We start from the raw sequence: 21,834 nt of genomic DNA, 5'->3' as shown, positions 1-21,834 counted from the left end.
GGGGGTAGCAGTGTCTGCCAGGGAGAACAAGGCTTAGCGGCCCGGGGGCCCGGGGTGGGGGCGTTGGCAGAGACGGGAGAGCCTGCGGAGGCCCGCACAGCTTCCTCAGGTGGTAGCGAGCTCAGAATGGTGGCTTTTCTGCAGGCCAGGCCCCTCGGCTTTATCCTGTTGTGTCCAACAGCCCTGAGGAGCCCCGAGCCCTTGTTACCCGCAGTTCACAGCTGAGGAGCTGGGGACTGCTGGTCTTCCTGAGTCCAGGTCCCCCGCTTTCCACAGGCCCCTTCTCTGTGCCCGCCCCTCAGTACTGTGCTCACTCAGTGTCCTTCCCGAGGCTGGGCCTTACCAGCCGCCCCGGTTCAGTGTCTAGAAGCCAGCTTGCTCTGCAAGAGGCGAGATAGAGAGGAACTCGGGCCTGGCACAAACCGCACCCTCCAGCCTAGGCTTTATAGTGGGTTGCTGAGGAGCCTGACCATGTGTTCAGTGGTGCCAGCATGTCCTCTGGCCACAGAGTGGGCAGAAAGGGGGTGGCCTGCCCCCTGCCCCCCGCTCCAGGGCCCTGGGCTCCTTCATCTCCCGCTCCTCAAAGATGAGACTTCTAGTGACTCCTGAAGGAGGGGCTGAAAATCACCGGGTTGCTGAATAAAAATGTCTTCCACCTGATGCTTCCCCAAAGGGCATCGTGCACTTTATCCCACGAGGGGCGAGGCTGGCACTCAGGAGGCATTTAGGACTGGAACCCCGCAGCCTCTCTGCACACGGGGAGCTCTGGGTCCGCGGAAGGTGGCTGGTCCGATTGAGATGTGTGGTTACGTGTAAAACAGACACTAGATTTCAAAGGCTTAATGCAAAATAAGAACGTAATATATATCAATTTTTAATGTTGATTTCATGTTGAAGTGGTAATATTTTGAATATATTGGGTTCAACAAAAGGTATCCTTAAAATAATTTCACCGGTTTCTTTCTGCTTATTTTAATGAGGCTACTGGACATTTTAAAATTACAAAATGGCTTGCATTTTAATCTCTGTTGGATAGCTCTAAGGTCATTGAATCTACAGTTAATGATTTAAAATTTTTTTTATTATAATTTTGACTCTTAAAGTGACCAACAGATAGCATTATGGAAATGTCTTGAACCTATTTTCCCTCTGGTTCATTTTATTTATTTAATTGGCCGTGCCTCGAGGCACGCGGGATCTTAGTTCCCCGACCAGGGATCGAACCCGTGCCCCCTGCAGTGGAAGTGCGGAGCCCTAACCATTGGACAGTCAGGGAATTCCCTGTTTCGTTTTTGTTTTGTTTTGGTTTTTTTGGAGTATAATTGCTTTACAGTATTGTGTTAGTTTCTGCTGTACAATGAAGTGAATCAGCTCTATGTATACCTCCCTCTTGGACCTCCCTCCCACCACCCCCCATCCCACCCATCTAGGTCGTCACAGAGCACCGAGCTGAGCTTCCTATAGCAGGTTCCCACTGGCTATCTATTTTACGCGTTGGTAGTGTATATAAGTCAATTCTAATCTTCCAACTGTAGAGATGTGGATGGACCTAACGTCTGTCATACAGAGTGAAGTGAGCTGGAAAGAGAGAAACAAATATCGTATATTAATGCAGATATGTGGAATCTGGAAAAATGGTACAGATGAACCTATTTGCAGGGCAGGAATAGAGATGCAGACGTAGAGAACGGAGATGTGGACATGGGAGGGAGGGGAGGGTGGGACGAATTCCCTGGTTTATTTTCTGATGGAGATATGCCTCCAGGTAATAATGACCAGGAAGAGGAGTCAAGGCCTTACCGACTAACTAGCTGGTGGCAAACGGAAAAAAAGGGGCCCCAGCTCTGGGGATGCCCCTCTGCGGGAGCTGGAGGGACAGGCCTGGCCTCCTGGCGCCAGAGGCCTGCCCTGCAAGCTCTGAGCTCTGTGCAAAAGGGATAATCAGTAAAAAGAGCAAAAATCTAGGCTCCTCAGACCTTTCTGTAGTTCATGTGTATGTACCACCTCACTGGCTCCAAAAGGTCTCACCAGAATTCTGGGAATTCGGTTTTGCCTTTGATGGAGACGTGAATGTTGGATTTTGGCTCTTGACAATTACAAGTAAATGTTGTGTTAGGACCAGAAGCAAAGATGTGGACAGTGTTCTCACAACTACAATAGGCAGATGAATGAAGGTTATGGTTGCTCCCAGTCCGGTTGGGCCAGACCATGACTAATTTGAAGACTTACCTGGGATCCCAGGACCCTTGTTTTGAGAACTGCAGCGACAGTGTTGATGAGGTGGACAAAGACAGTGGGACCAGGGATCGGGATTAATCCCCTCCCCCACGTCTCCTCCTGAGAGAGCGGGGCCTCTAAGGAAAGACTCAGAACACGAGGAAACTTCTTGGAAAAGGTCCAGGGAAACCGGAGCCTGGAAATGTCTTACCTTAATATCCAAGCAGATGAAAGAAAAGATTAAGACTTCTTTTTTGGATATGACTTCACCAAGGAAAGAGTAGATCAGAGGTGTGAGTGTGTGAGTGTGTGTGTGTGTGTGTGTGTGTGTGTGTGATGGGGGAGGGGGAGCAGCCAAACGACATCTGAGTCCAGATTGGAAGAGAGAAACTGGAACAGAAGAAACTCGGTTAACATTTTGTGAAAATACGTCCGCAGACGAGTGGCTGTTTTCAATCCAAATTGACTTAGGTTGGGTTCCCTAGAAGCAGATTCTGAGATGGCGATTCTTATAAACCGATTTATTGAGGGAGAGCTTTTGGGAGAAACCTGTGAGGGAGGGGAGAGCAGGACAGGGTAGCAGGGATGTGGCCCCAGCTTGATCCCACCAGGGCTCTGGCGTGTGACTGGCACTACAGGCCTGTCCTGTCCCCAGGCAAGTGGGGGACATTTCTGTGCCCATGTGAGTCAGAGGCTGCCTTTCCCCTGGGTGGGCAGGTCACTTGCCCAGTGCCCGTTCCTTGGAGAAGGGGACATCCAGGAACTGTTAGCTGCCAACATAGATGACAGATGGGGAGTGAAGTACTGGCCCAGAAAAGGGGGTCCTGATGGAGGACCAAGAGGGTCCACTGCACACATAATAGAGGGAATTGCTCTATTTAAGTGGAGTTGACAGGGTCACTGAGGCCAATGTGTGAAATTATGGCTGTTGACCCACCTCAGGACAAAATAGAGACGGCGGGGGGTGGTGGGAGGGATGAGCTTTCAAGACAGGATTGTATATTCAGTTCGTAGCCCGTGAAAAATGTCATGGGCCTGGTTTTACAGAATATTCTTCTGGATTTGTTCAAGTGTTTTAGGTTGAGCCAGCTGGCCATCCAGGGAAGGAGAGAGTTTGCTGGGGGCAGGGTGTGGGTGGGGGAAATCTGTCATTTAGAGTCAAACAACCAGCAGGTGCCAAACTCAGCACTGAGTGTCTCCCCCCTCGCTGCCCAGGGACCCCAGCACCGGTGGCACCTGGGGGCGTGTTGAACGTTTACTGAGGTGTCAGGTGTGGTCTGGGCGTTGTTCGCCACTGTGATCAGGTGTGCCAGGCTCATCAGACAAGTACAGCTTGCATTGAATGCATTTTATTTTTCTCGTATGTAAAGTGACTACTTATTTTGTAAAAGACTTCAGTCAATATACAGACTACAGAGGAGAAAGCCTGCGCTGCTGTAACCAGTCGAAAAGGGCACACACATGTGCGGGGTCCCCTGCTCGGTTTGTGAGGGCTCCAGAGGGGCATAACCCGGGTTGGTGATAACTTTATGACCCTGACTAGAGTAAAGGAGTTGGTTCGAGATGCGCCTGCCATTCCTACGGAAGCTTCTGAGTTCCACGGAGGGAGGCTGAGGAATTCAGATCTGAGGTCCGGGCAGTGGGGAGGGGGCTCTGGCCGGAGCACAGGGTCTGCCCTGCCCCCCCTTGGTGCGGCCCTCGGGCCTTATCTTCCATCTGGGCCACATTGAGAAGGAGGAGAAGGCAAACAAATCCCATCTTGATTGAAGAAGAGGAAACAATGGTGTCTGTTTGGAGCCTACTGGGAAGGGTTGATTGGACCGGGAAAAATGCAGGCTGGGAGAAGTTTGGAGCGGGGCGGGTGGGAGAAAAGAATAGAGTTACCTCCACCCCGAGGGAGCTGAATGCTGCCTTGTAGGGTGGCCTCCTTCACTTACCAAACTCTCCCCTCTTTTATTTTGACTGACTTTTTAGCTACAAAAAATAATATTGAAAGGGAAGAATGAAAGAAAGAGAAAAGAAGCCTCCTCTCCACGCCAAGCCCTAGTTCCACTCCTGAAAGCAAGCCACCATTTAATTTTTTTTTCCCCAGAAGTTTTTAACACACATTGCTTTTTTCATGCACTATCTATCCTGGAGATTGTTTCCCATCTGCAGAAGTAGACATACCTCACTCTTTTGAATAGTTGTCAGAGCGTTTCTTAATATGAGATTATGACGAAATTTCAAATATGGAGGCACTGTCATTTTTTTCTCTTGCCCCAAATGATGACACTTATTTACACTTTCAGGGTCGGTTTTTTCTTTCCTCCCTCTCTCCTTCCCTCTTTCCCTCCCTCCCTCCCTCCCTCACTCCCTTCCTTCCTTCCTTTCTTCCTTCCTTCCTCTCTTTCTCTGTCTCTCTCTTAATTTTAGACATCACTACCACAGATATTTTGGTAAATCCTTTGCCTACTTGTGTGAGTCTTTCTGTAGATAATTTCCCTGAAGTGGGCCAAAGGGTAGACCCATTATGATGTTTATGGGGTGGTCACATTGCCTCCTGAAGAGTTTGCCCTAAATGTCCAGTCCCACAAGGAGGCCTGCAGAGAGCTCCTTGCTGAAGTCCATGTTTGGATAAAGTTCAGTAAAGGGGACTTAGCTACAGCAAGCAGAGAGCGCCAATGACAAAGACTTTTCTTTGGGGATGAGTGACGTGAAGCTTGATTTGGTAGTAGAAATAGAACATTTGAAAAGAGACCCTTTGTGATAACCCAACACACAGTATTTTCTGCTCGAGGTGATACAGACCCACAGCACAATAGTCTGGAGGGTGGACGGGGAAGGAAGTCTGTCCCCTTCCCTCTCCACCAGCTGCCTGGGAACAACATTTTAAAAAATTAGCCTTTAAAAAAATTATTTATTTTTTTAAATTGAAGTATAGTTGATTTACAATGTTGTGTTAGTTTCTGGCGTACAGCAAAGTGATTCAGTTATACATATGTGTATATATATTCTTTTCCGTACTCTTTTCCATTATGATTTATTACAGGAAAAAATTATCCTTTTTTATTGTGAAATAGATAATGAACAAAAAGGTGTACATATAGATACAGTTTAAAGACAGATACTAAATATTCACACACCCACCAGCCAGCCAGCTTCTGAATAGAGCGTATTTGCGGTCTGTTGACCTGGATTGTAAGCTGTTGAAGCTGCATCCCGTTGAACATTCAGTGTGTGCTGCATCCTTTGCTTATGAGATCTCGGTTAGTCCTCAGAGAAGCCTTACAAGGGGTATCAATTATTATCCCCATTTTACAGGTGAGGAAACTGAGGTGTGGACTCAGTTAATGCGTGGCTGATGGGTGGTGCCTGCGTTTCCAGTGGCCTTGGACTTTGTTACTGTGTAGGTGTCAGTAGGTTAATGATGCCTGGTGCGGGGATGGTTCCGGGATCCCACTCCAGGCTCGGACAAGATTGGCCTTTGCTCGAGAGCGCCCACGTCCAGGACAGGCGAGGCCCAATGTCAGGGAGGCCTTGGTATCTGTCCCCCTCATCTGGGGCTCCTCCCTGGCCCCCTTCATCCCCTGCCCCCCCGAGTTTGGGGAAGAGGAGGACTCCAGGAGGGAGGGACTTGTTCCCCAGCCCAGAAAGAGTCACCAAGAGGCGGCTGCTGGGTGACCATGTCTGCCTGCACCAGTGAGCGAGGGATGAATGTGGTGTTTGCAGAGCCGGGTGCGGAGGGCAGGTTTGCAGAAGTCAGAATTAACTGCCGTAACTAGAGGTGTGGGGACCTCCTGTCTACCCCGCTCCACCCCCCGCAGTCATCCTCATCCTAGCTGTCATCTGCACGACGCAGGGCTTTGAAATTCTCTAGCCCTGGCTATCCAGGCTCTGCTGGATGCTGTGCCCGTAGGATTCTGCTGAGCTGCGGAATGAAGAGAGGGAGACGTGACCGTGTGAGTGGACTTGGCCTTGGCCCGATGCCCTCTGCAAGGGGTAGGGCTCAGGCAAAGCCATGCAGCCCCGTCCGCATCACCTTCTCAGGTCACCGTTGGGAGTGGGGACCCCCAGGAGTAGGATTGGAAGCGTCCACTTCCAGAATCCAGGTTAAAGCCTGGTGTCAGTGTGCTGGTTTCCCCACCGATTGAGTTTGGACATTTTAAAATAGTCGAGGGCTGTTTCCAGTCACCCTTGAAAGGAGCAGCTGGCCTCTGGGTGAATTTCTGTCTTGATGAGCTTTGGGTCTGAAGTCAGGTTGCTGCTTGATCAGCCAGAGGTGGTGGGAACCAGCTGCCATGTGGGCGCAGAGGCCTGGTTAACACAAAGCCCCTTGTGGCCCAGGCATGCAACCTACGTGGTGTATTCCTTTGGAGAGGCCTCACGGCCCCTACGTTTGTAGAAAACTAGCCCCAAGATGTGACCTCTCTTTTTCCTGGACCAGTAGGATTCACTCATTCATTCAAAAATTATTTACTGAGCACCTATTAGGAATTCTCTGCTGGTCCAATGGTTAAGGCTCCACGCTTCTACTGCTGAGCGCCCAGGTTTGATCCCTGGTCAGAGAACTAAGATCCCACAAGCCACGTGGTGCGGCCAAAACCAAAATAATAAAATAAAAAATAAAAATGATTTTACTGAGCACCTATTAGGTGCCAAGTGCTGAGGATTATAAAGGAGTTTCTTTTAGCAGTTTTTCTGAAACGTGGAATGTAATACAGGCCTGTTTTCTGCTTGGGTGGGCTGGAGGAACACCCCACCATGCACGGCATTGAGCTAACACAATTCTTTTCACATGAACGTTAGAGGAAAGGATGGGAGCTTCTGGATGTGGACGGGAAGAAAAGTGGAAGCGACTCGATTTGTTCAGGTGGTTGAACGAGGGTGGGGGGAGTATTTTTTTCCATTTTGACTTCCTTTGTCATCTGTGTACTTAAAAAACTTCATGAACAGACACAGCTCTCCCGGCCCCACTCCACACGCCACCAGTGAGGAACTGGGGACGTTTAACTTTGAAGAGAGGACTTGGGGGGGCCTGGCTGCCTCAAGACACCCCAAGTGCCGTCCTAAGGCTTCACCACGCGTTGCTTCAGACCTGTGGCTCCAGCATAAGCAGCCTCAGCAGCACCTGGGAACCTGTGAGAAATGCAGATTCTCATCCCCACCCCAGAACCAGATCTGCCAGCAGGGGGCCCGGAATCTGTGTTTTGACAAGCCCTCTAGGTGGTTCTGTTTCGGGCTCAAATTTGAGAACCACTGCTTTCACTTGGATCAGGACATCTGGGGTGGGGCCCGAGGCTCTGCACTTCCAACGAGCTCCTAGGTGATGTGATGTGAGGTGGACTACACCTTAGTACCAGGTCGTATAAGGCAGCATCATGTGATGGAAGGGTGTGGGCTGGAGCAGGGCTTCCTCAGTCTCTACAGTTTTTAAAAGATGGGATTTGGGTGCAGCTGTACAACAAAACGCCATGGTGCTCTTAAAAAGGAATGAAACCAAGTTGTAAGCACCAATATGGGAAAATCTCCAGGAATATGTATTTATTTCTTGAAGTATAGTTGACTTACATTGTTGTGTTAATTTCTGTTGTACAGCAAAGTGATTCAGTTATATGTGTGTGTGTATATATATATATATATATATATATATATATATATATATATATACACACACACACACACACACACACATTCTTTTTTTTTGATATTCTTTTCCATTATGGTTTATCATAGGGTATTGAATATAGTTCTCTGTGCTATACAGTAGGACCTTGTTGTTTACCCATCTTATATATAATAGCTTACATCTGCTGACCCCAACCTCCCACTCCATTCCTCCCCCAACCCCCTCCCCCTTGGCAACCACCAGTCTGTTCTCTATGTCTGTGATTCTGTTTCTGTTTCATGGATAGGTTCATTTGTGTCATATTTTAGATTCCACATATAAGTGATATCATATGATATTTGTTTCTCTGTCTGGCTTATTCACCTAGTATGATAATTTCTATGTCCATCCATATTGCTTCAAATGGCATCATTTCATTCTTTTTTATGCCTGAGTGATATTCCATTGTATATATGCACCACATCTTCTTTACCCATTCATCAGTCGATGGACACTTAGGCTGCTTCCATGTCTTGGCTATTGTGAATAATGCTACTATGAACATAGAGGTACATGTATCTTTTTTAATTATAGTTTTGTCTGGATATATGCCCAGGAGTGGGATTGCTGGATCACATGGTAATTCTATTTTTAGTTTCCTGAGGAACCTCCATACTGTTCTCCACAGTGGCTGCACCAACTTACATTCCCACCAACAGTGTAGGAGGTTTCCGTTTTCTCCACACCCTCTCTGGCATTTATTGTTTGTAGACTTTTAAATGATGGCCATTCTGATCAGTGTGATATGGTGCACCAGGAACATTGTTAAGCGAGAAAAGTAGATTTTGAAAATATCTTTTGATAATAGCTTGCTTCCGTTAAAGCCAGGATAGTAAAATCATGATAAAACCCATTATTGCATAAATAGACTATTTAAGCATTTTAGAATGTGAATTTTAATACACCTGTTTTTCAATTTTTCACTATTCTTTCAGCAACTCGAACATTCTTGGGGAAAAAAATAACCATTAAAAAAACAAATAAAAACATCTACGTGGGGACGCACATTTTCCCTTTCACCTCAAGCTCCAACATGACTCCATGCAGCCCTGGTGGATCCTGTCCTTACTTAAATTTTTGATAACTTGTTCATCATGGATTTTTTTGCATGTATTTTGATTTTGAAAATATTTATCTTGATCGATGTTTTCACATACTCTTAAATTCTGAGCCTAAAGCTTTGGGGATTCCTGCGGGCAGTGGTCCTCCTGGCCTCTGGGCTCTGAGATGCTCTGAGAGCTGGCAGCCCACTCTGCTCCATGGACCCCGAGCACAACATTCACCCTCTCTGGGCTTCCGTGCTCATGGGACACTGTATGCTTCCTTGAATCCCCCCCACTTTAGAGCCTGAGATACACCTACTGAGGTCTCCTTACCTAAGTCCCCGTCTCACCCTGTCGGGTGCCCACGGTGGGCATGGGCATGACTGTGGTTTGATTGGCTGAGCTCCCTGCTCATATGGTACCTGCGGCCTCTCCGTCTGGAAGGAAGGCCCCACTAATAGTAGCTCACTTTTAAAGCCAGCAGGAGATCTAGGTTGGAAATGGTTTCCTAACTGTAGCCGACGCCATCAGTGTCCTCTGGCCCCTGCCATTTCTGGGCACACCCGTCCATGTCGTGGCTGCCCACACCTGCAGCCCAGCCTGAGGATGTCCTTGCTGGAGGCCACTCTACCCCAAGGCAGGCTGTACATGCCGGGGAGAGAGAACCTGTCCCACCAGGGTGCTCTCCACGGTGCTGCCGGAGCAGGCGGACAAAGACTCCAGCTCCCGAGGGCCAGGGTAACTCGGAGGTGTGTGTTCTTCTCTGTCCCCCACCTAGCCTGGCCATTTGGACTCTGGTTGCCCACAGTGGTGACTGGCTGGATGACCCCTCTCCCCCTTGTCATCATCTTCCCTCCCCTGCAGGTGGGGAGTCACCTCCCACTTTTCATGGGGTCACTCCTCCTCAGGGCACCTTCCAAATAACTCCTTTTCCAGTGAAACCCAAACTAAAATTAAAACAAGGTTTACTCTGCCCACTTTGAAACCCAAACCTTAAGGCAGGCAAGTGGTGGTGTTTTGCTGTATGCATCCGTTTTTATTATGTTTGCTCTGTGGACAATTTTATCTCCTGCCTTAATCATTTTCCTCATGTTCCTCATCCTTGGTCATGATTTTTTTTTTTTTTTCCCTCTCTCAGCCCCTGGCAACTATTTTTCTATTGTTCCTGGGAGTTTAACTTTTCTGTATCTAAGTGACACCACGCACTATTCGTCTTTTTCTGCCTGGCTTATCTCACTGAACATAATGCCCTCAAGGTCCATCCATGTTGTTGCAAATGGTAGGATTTCCTCTTTCTCCTGGCTGAATAATAATCCATTGTAGATATATACCACACCTCTTTTATCCATTCATTTGTTGGTGGACACTTCAGTTGTTTCCATGTCTTGGCTATTGTGAATAGTGCTACAGTGGACGTGGCTGTGGAGGTATCTCTCTGAGATCCTGTTTTTATTTCCTTTGGATAAATACAGTGGGATTGCGTGACCATACAGAAAGGTCTGTCTTTAAGTTTTCGAGGAACCTCCATACTGTTTGCCACAGTGGCTGCACCAATTTACATTCCCACCAATAGTGCACAAGGGTCCCCTTTTCTCCACATCCTCACCAGCATTTGTTACCTTTTGTCTATTTGATAATGGCCATTCTGGCAGGTGTGAGGTGATCTCTCCTCTCTACGTGGTTGTGATTTGCATTTTTCTGATGATTGGTGATGGTGAACATCTTCTCATGTGTCTGTCGGTCCTTTGTACGTCTTTGGAAAAATGCCTGTTCAGTTCCTCTGCCCGTTTTTGAATCGTGTTGTTGGTTTTTTTGCCGTTGGGTGATGCAGGATGACTTTTAATGGCTTCATAGGTGGGAGGCTCTGGCTGGGCTGTGACCGACCAGTGCTGTGTCTGCCCCTCACCCTGCAGGCATTCGCCCCTACAAATGTGACGTCTGCCACAAAGCCTTCACCCAGCGCTGCTCCTTGGAATCCCACCTGAAGAAGATCCATGGGGTGCAGCAGCAGTATGCCTACAAGCAGCGCCGGGACAAGCTGTACGTCTGTGAAGACTGTGGCTACACGGGCCCCACCCAGGAGGACCTGTACCTGCATGTGAATGGTGCCCACCCGGGCAGCGCGTTCCTCAAAAAGACATCCAAGAAACTGGCAGCCCTCTTGCAAAACAAGCTGACATCCACGCTCCAGGGCAATGCCAACCTGAGCGAGGAGGAGGAGAAGTAGGAGAGGGCGTGGATGCCAACGCTGCCACGTGTCCACAGATTCCCGGTCTTGAGGGCCCCCTGACCCACGGGCTCTTTCTAAGTCCAAGTGTTCCGTCCATCTCTCTGTCCTCTGGGGGCCTCGATGGGGGCTCCGTTCCAAGGCTGTCAGTGATAACAGTGGCTTCAGGCCCCCCGTAACCTGTATCCTCAGGAACACTGTCACATGAATGAAAGCTTGTGGATGGCTATGATCACCGTCTGGGGTTTGGGTTTTTTTTTTTTTTTTTTTTAGGATTTTCACACATGGAGGCAGGGGTGTTCTTAAGAGAGACACCCCTTGGAGAGATTGATATGGTGCCTTGAAATAAAAGTACTTCCACTTGAAATGCTACTCCAGCAGGGAAAATGAATCCTATTATTCTGAAAGAGTTAGCAGGAATTATTCTAATAAAGGAATCATCCTGGTGAAGTTTTCCTGATCAGAATGAAACAGGAGAGCATTGACCTGTAGCTCCCTGTCCAGGGCATATCGTGGGACCTTCGATTTCAGGTTATTTGGGGGTTGATGTTTTGTACTAGTGTGTGGGTTTGAAGAAGGGCATCTTGAGCGATGGGTAAAGGTAAACGGACAGCTGGTGACAAGACAGCCCCACACGTGGCTGCCAGGCAGAGGCGCTGGGCTCAGCTTGGCAGGCGGCTCACAGATGCTCTTTGGGCCAGGGTGTTGCTGCAGAGATGCTCTGGCCTCCAGGACCGGGCCTGCTGGCTGAAGCCCATCCCCCCTCCGTGAGTCCAGCACCGGGGATACCGTGGATATCGTGGGGCCGAGGCTGGAGCATGAGGAGACCCCGGGGGCCCTCAGTGCCCCTGCAGGGGGGGGCGGGGGGGGGAAGGTGATGGCGGCGTCAGCATCTCCTTCCGGGCATGTGACTGCTGCGCGAGGTGACCTTTGGCCACCTGCACCTCCTCACGTGGAAGGTTAACAATAAAGCCGATGGGAGGACGAGGAGTGTGTGAGGTGGTCTCCAGGGTCCTTCTGTGCCTGCAGGGGCCGGAGGAAGGACCCAGAACTCTCAGGAGCCCCTGTGGCCGGGAGGGATTGACTTGTAGGAGGTGCCGATCAGCTAGCTGTGCCTGGGCGCTGCCGGGCGGAGTGCGCAGGTTCATTTCCACTCTTTTTTTTTTTTTCTTTTTTTGCGGTACGCGGGCCTTTCACTGTTGTGGCCTCTCCCATTGCGGAGCACAGGCTCCGGACGCGCAGGCTCAGCGGCCATGGCTCACGGGCCCAGCTGCTCCGCGGCACGTGGGATCTTCCCAGACCGGGGCACGAACCCGTGTCCCCTGCATCGGCAGGCGGACTCTCAACCACTGCGCCACCAGGGAAGCCCCATTTCCACTCTGAAAGTCAAGGAAATCTTTCTCTGGGAACGTTTGGATGGTGAGGCCAGTTTCTTATTCCCTCCCTCCCATCCATCATCCTCCCTTGCTCCTCTCCTCCCCTCCCCCTTCCCTCCCCCCTTCTCTCCCTACTTCTCCCCCCTGCCCCCTCCCCTGCCACCACTGTGGGCAGGGCCTCATGCCAGGATCCGGGCAGTTTAAGTGGTACATCCCGTAACTCAGCGTTTCTTTGCCGAGTCAGCACTTTTTTCCAGAAGGGAGGGAGGGAGGGAGGAAATAAACCCTCTTTCCGAGCACCTACGATGCACTGGTCACTGAGCCAGGCACCCCTCGCTGCATGATGTCCTCTAGAGCACTCCTGGGGGGTCAGCATCCCTGTGCCAGGTGGTGGGGGGCAGGGGAGGCAACCACAGAGGACGTCGGCCGGGCTGGCCGCTGGAGGAAGGGTCCAGGGCCCCTAAATCTGGTCAGAACTCCTTTTTCCCTCCCTCTCCCCACCCTCCCTTCAAAAAGGAAAGACAAGGCCTCAGGTCCAACGTTGGCTACACCAGAGGCAAACGTGAGACTAGGGCAGGCTTTGGGGGATCCTCACCCCTCCGGCTTCTCTGAAGGTAAGACTCAGTGCTGCGGGCCAGCCTGAGGGGCCACCATGGGTCCTGCTCTGCTGCATCTGAAGGTCTGGGTGTTTGGGCCGAGGCTGCAGTGCCACGTGGTCTAAATGGCCACGTTCCAGTATCAGCAGTGGCAGGGTTGCCCTTGGGACCCACAGTGGCATGTGGGGTGTGGTGGTTGCCCAGTGCAGCCTCAAGGGACACAGCCAGTGCTGAGGGCTCAGCCCTGGTCCAGTGGGCAAACTGGGTTGTGTCTCAGCAGTTGATACAGGGGAGAGAGGCTAGAAGGTGGCTGATTTGCTTTCCTCAGTTATCTGGCATTCCTGTAAAGGAATATCTCAGTGACTGGCTGGGCCAGCTGGCCTGTGGCTGGTTTTGCATAGGGAATTGTGAACTAGCTGACGTGATGTTCTCTTTAGGGTCAGGTTTTTATTAAACAGAACTCTTCTGGTGGCATGTGACAGAAACTCAGTTTAAAATGACTTTAACAGAAAAAAAGAATGTATTAGCTGTAATGTCTACGGTTTTTCCAGCTTCAGGGGTGGCTGGATCTAGGTGCTTAAATCATATCATCCTTTATCTTTCTGTCTTTTATCCAGTTTTCCTCCAGGTGGCTTCTTTCTCAGGCAGATTCAAGTGGGGGCTGGATGGCCATCTACTGCTCTGGACGTCTGTACAGCAGCCCAGCAGAAGGGGGGTTTATCTTTTAGCCAAAGATCCTGGGCTGATGCTTCCTGTGTCTGACTGGCCCTGTCTAGCTGTTGTCATCACCTCTCCCCTCCAACCCTAGCCAGTCACTGTGCTCTGCTGGCCCAGGCCTGAGCCATGTGCTCCTGCCTCCTCCGAAGCAGGGCTGGAGAGAGCAGGCTGGCTACACCTCTGGCTTGGGAGGGGTGGGAAAGTGCTTCCCCAGCAGAAAGCAGGGTGCTGTGCCCAGGGAGGAAATGGAGGTTGGGTAGGTGTACCAGCTAAGACAAGGCACAGCTGCTGGAACAAAGATTCCCAGTATGTGGTATGGCTTAAAGAAGAGAGAAGGGTGTTTTTTCCTCACCTAGTGGCTCTGGGTTGGCCAGAGCCATACAATCACTCAGGGACTGGGACCTCTTTTTTGAATTAATTAATTAATTAATTTAATTTTGGCTGCGTTGGGTCTTCGTTGCTGCATGCAGGCTTTCTCTAGTTGTGGTGAGCGGGGGCTACTCTTCGTTGCGGTGCACGGGCTTCTCATGGCGGTGCCTTCTCTTGTTGGGGAGCACGGGCTCTAGGCGTGTGGGCTTCAGTAGTTGTGGCTCGTGGGCTCTAGAGTGCAGGCTCAGTAATTGTGGCACACGGGCTTAGTTGCTTCGCGGTATGTGGGATCTTCCCGGACCAGGGCTCGAACCCGTGTCCCCTACGTTGGCAGGTGGATGCTTAACCACTGCGCCACCAAGGAAGTCCTGGAACCTCTTTCATCTGTTGCCCTGGGACCTTGTGAACATGTGCATGGTTGCAGCTGGGGTTCTGGTTTTCAGCCAGTAAGAGAATTGTCCTGGTTTGGTTTCCTCCAGAAGCTGCTTCTGAGTCAAGAGTTCAAGTTCAAGTTGCTGGCTTAGAAGGTGATCCCAGAAAGCAACAGATGTAGGGAGGTGGGGAAGTGGGACAGGAAAAGAAAGACAGAATGCAGGGACTGTAACCGGAGAAGTTACTGATGTGGGCAGTTGGAGCTTAATCCGAGAGGGGATTGCTGGGAGACAGTTCCCCCACAGGAGGGGCATAGCAAGCCATGGTCCACTAGCTCCCCATGCCTGGGGGTTCGGTTGAGGGTGCTGGCGTTGGGGGCATTCATTTCTGGGCGCTTCCAACCTGCCTTCTGCACTGGCCAGGCATGCTTCCTGTGCCAGGAAAAGCCCTCAGGCAGAGTTCAAGGGCTTGGCCGTGAGCAACCTTATATACCAACCACATACAGCAGATGCTGAGGGGACCTGGGTGGGGCAGCCCTGGGTCTGGTACAGGTGTGGACGGGTCACACCCACCCTCTGAAGCTTCTGCCCGGACGTGGCACACAGCCCTTCCACTCACATTCCAGGATTTTGCCACGTTACCTGGGGGGCAGAAAAATGCAGCTTCTCAGCCACAGGCTCTTGTATGCCAGAGCGAGGGACGGATTACGGGAGCAACTTGCGGTCTCTGGCGCGGCAGGCAAAGCCAGCTGACGACCACCCGAGCCTCTGACCCCCTCCTCCTCCCAACCCTGTTTGTTTGTCCTGCTCTCAGCCAGTTGTCAGGAAATCCAGCTACAGTGTCCAGGGTCATGATTTAGGGCACTGGTTCTCAGGTTGGCAGCCCTGGAACCTTAAGTCTGTAAGTGGTGAGGGTGGAGATGGATGAGCTATTGTCAATATCTTCTGTCCCTCATTGGAAACCATCTACTAGCTTGTACGAACTCCACCCAGCAACGTCTTTGCTTTTGGTTGGTGTTAGGTCAGCACCTAGTATGGAAACTGATTCTTGTGCTCGTCAGAAGTGCCCCTGGTGGTTTGTTTCAGAGAGAGGGATCTGTTATCAACCTATGTGCTTTATTTGGTTGATGTCTTAGGCTGGGTTCCTTGAAGCAGCCTGAGACAGGGAATCTAGGGTACGTGATTTACTGGGGGAGGCTCTCAGGAGAAACCAGTAAGGAGGTGAGGGATGCAAGTTACAACAGAGAGAAACCAGGCAAGGCTGTGGGTTCTGCTGAAGTCTAGCCTCAGCCCAATCCCAGGGGGAGCTCTGGAGTGTGAGGTGCCATGGACAGTGTCCCGCCGTGAGGCCAGGGGCCGGCCATTGGCTGTGGCTTATCCCTGGGGGTGGGGAGGGGGAAGGCAGGACCACCGGCTGTTCAGCAGCCAACCCTTTTGGAACCTGGGGGTGGTTCACGTGGAGGTTTCCAGGGTGAGGGAGGGAGAAATCACAGGAGTGGATTCTTAGGGGTGAAGGAGATTGAGGTCCAATAGCTATACTTTGATAAGGGCCCTCTTTGGGAGCTAAAGGAGTGAATCACTTATTGCAAATTATGTGGTGTTTGGGGGGGGACATAAAAAATGTTTTTAAATGTATGCAGAGAAATGTCTTCCCCCCAGATTCGTTTCTCATCTGCCAAACCTCCTCTACTGTCATCATCAGCCGCTCTTAGCTTCTTGTGTACCTTTCTTGAGTTTCTTTACTCATATAGAAACAAATAGGAATATATGTATCCTTGTTCCCCACTGCTGTTTTTAAAATTAACGTATAGCATTATGCATACTCTTTGGAACCTTGCATTTTTCTTTTTTGAATTTTATTTTTTTTTATTGAAGTATAGTTCATTTACAGTATTGTGTTGGTTTCTGGTGTACAGCAAAGTGATTCAGTTATACATATATATTCTTTTTCATATTCTTTTCCATTACAGTTCATTAAAAGATACTGAATATAGTTCCCTGTGCTATACAGTAGGACCTTGTTGTTTATCTATTTTATATATAGTAGTTTGTGTCTGCTAATCCCAAGCTCCTAATTTATCCTTCCCCCCTCCATTTTTCTTTTAATAATACATCTAGTAGCTCTTTCCATAGTAGTAGAAAAAAGTGATCTCATTCTTCTTTATAGCTATCTATTATTGTATTGTATGGATGTACCATAACTTAGGTTATCTGTCTTCTACTGATGGACATTTATGTTGTTTCCAAAGTTTTGCTACTACAAAGAATGCTACAATGAGTAACTCTGTACATATGTGATTTCACATATGTGCAGACATATCTGTGGGATAAATTCCCAGAAATGCAATTATTAGGGCTAAGGGTGGACCTGCCATAACATTGATCAGTATGGCCCAATTCCCCAGCATGGAGATGTACTAATTTTTTTTTTTTTTTTTGCGGTACGCGGGCCTCTCACTGTTGTGGCCTCTCCCGTTGCGGAGCACAGGCTCCGTATGCGCAGGCTCAGCGGCCATGGCTCACGGGCCCAGCCACTCCGTGGCATGTGGGATCTTCCCGGACCGGGGCACGAACCCGTGTCCCCTGCATCAGCAGGCGGACTCTCAACCACTGCGCCACCAGGGAAGCCCGAGATGTACCTATTTGATTAGCAGTCCCACCAGCAAAGTGTGAGACGGCCCTTCTCCCCACCACCCTGCTGACCTTATATTGCCATGGTTTGGGATTTGGACCAATCTGATAGGGGAGAAATAGTTTCTCAGTGTAATTTTGTTTTACGTTTTTCTTATTCTGTGTGAGGGAAAGAGGTTACATGGCTTTTCATATGATTAAGGGCTGTTTGTAGTTCCTTTTTCTGGGAGCTGCCCGAATGCCCATTTTTCTGTGGGGTGGTTGGTCTTTTTTTCTGCCCAACCTGTAGGAATTTGTTTTGAATATATCGGGAAGTTTTGTTCTTTGTGGTCGAAGTTGCTGGTTTTCTCCCAGATCGTTGTCATTTATTCTTCAATTTTGCTCATGCTGTTTTTTTTGTTTTGTTTTTTGGTTTTTTGGGGGGGCCAAGCAGAAGTTTTGTGATGTTTATGTAGTTTGAATTGATCCATCTTTTTCTTTTATGGCTGCTGGACACCGAGTCATACTTAGAAAGGCCTTCCCACTCCAAGGTTGTACCGGAATCCTGTCAGGCTTTTTTCTAGGACTTTAACGGTTTCATTTTATCACGTATAAATCTTTGATCCATTTGGACTATTTCCTGGCGTATAGTGGGAGGTATGGATCCAACTTTATCATTTTCCAGATGGCTGACAAGAGATATTTTTTAACAGGGAGCTGGTCCAAAACACACCAGAAAACACTGTCTTCAGGAAAAGGTCTTATGCCTCAGCAGAAGGTATTGCAAATTATAGTGAGGAGCCGTTTTCTTTAATTAGCAGAGATTCATTTGTTCAGCGAATATTAACTGAGTGCCCACTGTGTGTTCGGTACTTTTCTAAAAACTGAGGCTGGAAGAAATGGACCCAAGTCCTTGCTCTCCAGGAGTGCCCATTCTCCTGGGGGGAGACAGATAAGAAATAAGCAAATATAGACTATGTGGGTTTTTTTGTTTGTTTTTTTGTTTTTTCGGCTGCACCGTGCAGCTTGTGGGATCTTAGTTCCCCGACCAGGGGTTGAATCCAGGCCCAGGGCAGTGAGAGCACCGAGTCCTAACCACTGGACCGCCAGGGAATTCCCCTATGTTAACTAGTATAGAAAAAATAAAATTTGGTGTTCCAGTTACTATGGCTGTAAAAACTGTGTCAAAACGTCGGGGCTCTCTGGGGCAGGCATTGGGACAGGGCACAGCACAGGGGCAGAGGGGATGGCTCTCTGCTCCAGGGCGTCTGGGCCTGTGGCCTGTCGGAGGGCTCGTTCACTCGTGCATCTGGGGGCCGGTGCTGGCTGTCGCCTGGGGTCTGGATTCCCCTCGCTGTGGGCCTCTCCTTACAGGGTCTCTCTGTGGGTTTCCTCCAACGTGGTGGGTGCCCAGGGGCGTGTTCTGAAGCCTCCGGAGTCCTGCAGGGTCACTTCTGCCGCATTTTATGTCAGAAGCGAGTCCCTAAGGCTGGTTCACATGGAGGGTAGGGAAATGAGTCTCCCTTTTGATGGGAGGAGTGGTTCTAGAAGAGCTTATGGGAACCATCCATGTTGCTACCACCCTTTTTAGCAAATGGAACCTGCCACCTACAGCAAGGAGGCTGGGACCAGGATGGACAGGAGATGTTGGTGGGGAGTGTTGGTGTTTTGTTTTTGGGGGGGCAGGGACGTGTGGCCTGGAAGAAGTGAGGGCAGAGGGAAGATCAAAGGCCGAGGCCGGGAAGCAGGAGTGCGTGCGGCCTGGGGCGAGGAGAGCTGGGGCGAGTGTCGACAGGTCAGGGAGGTTGGGGGCAGCCGGCGGCCACTGCAGGACGTCGTGAAGACATCAGCTTTTCTTCTGAATGAATCAGGAAACCATTGAGAGCTTGGAGCTGAAGAGTAACCAGATCTCACTTAGCTTTGAGCGGACTGGCCGTGGCTGCTGTGGGAACAGATTTGGAGGTGGGAGACCTGGGTGGAGGTGGGGAGGCCAGCTAGGAGGCCACTGCAGAAATAAAGGCAGGACACAAGGAACGTTTGGACCAGGGTGATGGTGGAGGAGGTGGCGGGAACGTCCAGATGCCGGATATGTTTTTGAAAGCAGTGCTAACGGGGTTTGTTGATGAATTGGACGTGGGTTATCGACAGACCATACAGCTTTCTTTGTCTGGGGCAGTTCCAGCGTATATATGAACGGCACGATCGTCACCCTGGTGATGAGAAAGAGAGAGGAGTCAAGGATGGCTCCAGAGTTTTTGTGCAAGCGTCGCAGTGCCATTTACTGAGGTGGGGACGACCAAGCCTGAGGAGCTGGGTTGGGGAGGGGTGGGGTCAGGAGTTCCGGTTTTGAGCTTTTCAAGTTGCTGATGAGCCATCCACGTTGCCTGGGAAGGTGGGAGCTCCCTCTTGAGGTCGGAGGTGGAGATGGGAACCTGAGCCTCGCTGGAGCAGAGAGCGAGAAGCCACAAGGCTGGATGCTGTCCTTCCAGCGAAGAGAAGCACCGCGGCCACGTGGGCACGCCGGCGTGGAGGTTAGGGAGTGAAAGGGGGACCCAGTGATGGGGACTAAAAAGCAGCTGTCATCGGACAGGAGGGACGCGGTGGAGGCAGTGGGGTGGGTGCACCTTCATGGGTGTTTTCTGTCACCGGTGGGCACCTGCTCATCCCTTTGAACGAAACCCTCAGTTGTGTGTATTTCCTCATCTTCAACGAAGGACTGTGAACACAATCCGATCTGTTACGAGTGACCTGGTCACTTCATAAACGTCGCCTGCGGTCACACCGTTTGTGTGCAAGCCTTGGCGAGGTGCCGTGGTCCACGGGCTGCTTGTTCCCACGCCCTGCAGCCCAGGCCATCCCACCTGCCGCTGCATGAAGCATCTGCCCTCCCCCCGGCCGTCACTTTCTCCTTGTCCTCTCACCGCGCCTCCTGCTTTCATCCAGGACTTGTCTGATGACCAGCTCGCGGGGCACCCTGGAATCACAGGTGACGCGGGGGCTGTCCTGTGACCTTTGGTCCCTGTTTAGGCTGCTTTCCTTACTTCTTCATTTTCCCTGGATAATTGCTTCCTGGAAGGTGACTTTTGGATAAGCGGAGTGAACTGTAAAAGTTATTCGGATTCACCTGGTTATACAGCAGCAACTAACACAACAGTGTAAAGCAATTATACCTCAATAACGATGTTAAAAAAAAAGTTATTCTGGGCTTCCCTGGTGGCACAGTGGTTGAGAGTCCGCCTGCCGATGCAGGGGACACGGGTTCATGCCCCGGTCCGGGAAGATCCCACATGCCGCGGAGCGGCTAGGCCCGTGAGCCATGGCCGCTGAGCCTGCGTGTCTGGAGCCTGTGCTCCGCAACGGGAGAGGCCACAACAGTGAGAGGCCCACATACCGCAAAAAAAAAAGTTATTCTGCTGCCAACTTCATTATGTTGTTCAGTGTTTACTAGGCAGCCCCACCCCACATGTCTCAAATGTCATGTTAGACCCGGGGTGGGGGCTGCAGGGAGTGACCCATTAGTTCACTCGTACAAGTATTAGTCGTGGGCCTACAGACAAAGCAGGCAAAAAACCCTGCCTGTCTGGTTACAGTACATTTTGATTTACAGAAGGTAGGACATAGATAAATTAGTGAAACATGGAGCGTGTAGGGGGCGCTCGGTGCTGTGGAGTCACCCAGCAGAAAAGGTGCCTGCGAGAGCCGGGTGGTGGGGGGCTGTGGGTGAAACAGGTAGTCCTGGGCCTTGGTGAGATGACGGGGAGTCTGCACACAAAAGCTCGGGATCCAGCAGCATCGAGATCACGTGACTGTTGTGGGTCAGGGCATGTCCGGTGCTTCCCGTCACGCCGAGGTCAACTCCCTGCTCCCCTTCCGTGGCCCGCAGGCCGCCCCCTGACCTCGTGGCCCAGCGCTCAGCTCCAGCCTCGGTGACTCTGCTTTCCTCTCACACCCCAGGCACAGTCCTGCCTCAGGACCTTTGCACGCCCTCGACTGCGACATGTCTCTCTCCTTCACTTTATTCTGGTCTCTGCTCGAATGTTGCACAATCAATGAGGCCTTCTGGGTGGCCGGCCCCCAGTGCTGTGTCCCCTGTGCAGCCCCCTCCCACGCCGAATCTGTGTTGGCCCCGTGACACTAACCAACACTGTGTGTCAGAGGTGATGCTGTGCTACTCCAGGCCTAAGCCTGAAGATGGCCTGGCAGCTTCTGCTTTTGAATTTGGGGAGCCCTGAGCTGCCACATAAGAAGTCCGACTACCCTGATGGAAAGGCTGTGGGAAAGGCCACATGGACAGGCCACCCAGAGAGGGAACAGCCCTGAGACTGCATGGAGAGAGGGGCCCAGTTCTCCTGACATCCCAGCAGAGCCCGGGCTTCTTGCTATCCTGCCAGGACACAGATGTGTGAATGAATCACCCTGGTCGTTCCCACCCAGGGAAGCCTCAGATGACTGTAGCCCCAGCGAAACTCCACGGGGTGGTGGTGGGGGGAGGGGGGCAGAAGAACCACCCAGCTGAGCCCAGTCAGTCCACAGAATCTTGAATGATAATAAATTGATTGTTTTCATCACTTAGTTTTGAGACGGCTGCAAATAACTGGAACCCTGCCCCTGGCCACCCACTCAAATTGCAGCCTCTGTCTCTATTTCCTTTCTTCTGCACT

General features: G+C 50.6%; 1 protein-coding gene across 2 annotated transcripts in view; it reads left to right on the top strand.

Annotated features, from left to right (window-relative positions):
• OVOL2 (ovo like zinc finger 2) overlaps window positions 1-11,379 on the top strand; it is a 28,351-nt gene extending 16,972 nt beyond the window's left edge. For both annotated transcript variants that reach the window (XM_082645011.1, XM_082645010.1), the window contains one exon: window positions 10,821-11,379. In XM_082645011.1, the coding sequence (XP_082501137.1) occupies window positions 10,821-11,134 (314 nt within the window). In that variant the 3' untranslated portion in view covers window positions 11,135-11,379. The remainder of the gene's footprint in view (window positions 1-10,820) is intronic.
• The last annotated feature ends 10,455 nt before the right edge of the window (window positions 11,380-21,834 follow it).

Source organism: Mesoplodon mirus, assembly GCF_964341445.2.
Source record: "Mesoplodon mirus genome assembly, chromosome: 15".
In the NCBI taxonomy this organism is placed as follows: domain Eukaryota; kingdom Metazoa; phylum Chordata; class Mammalia; order Artiodactyla; family Ziphiidae; genus Mesoplodon; species Mesoplodon mirus.
The sequence above is the reverse complement of the archived record's forward strand: the minus strand, read 5'-3'. Positions and strand labels throughout refer to the sequence as shown.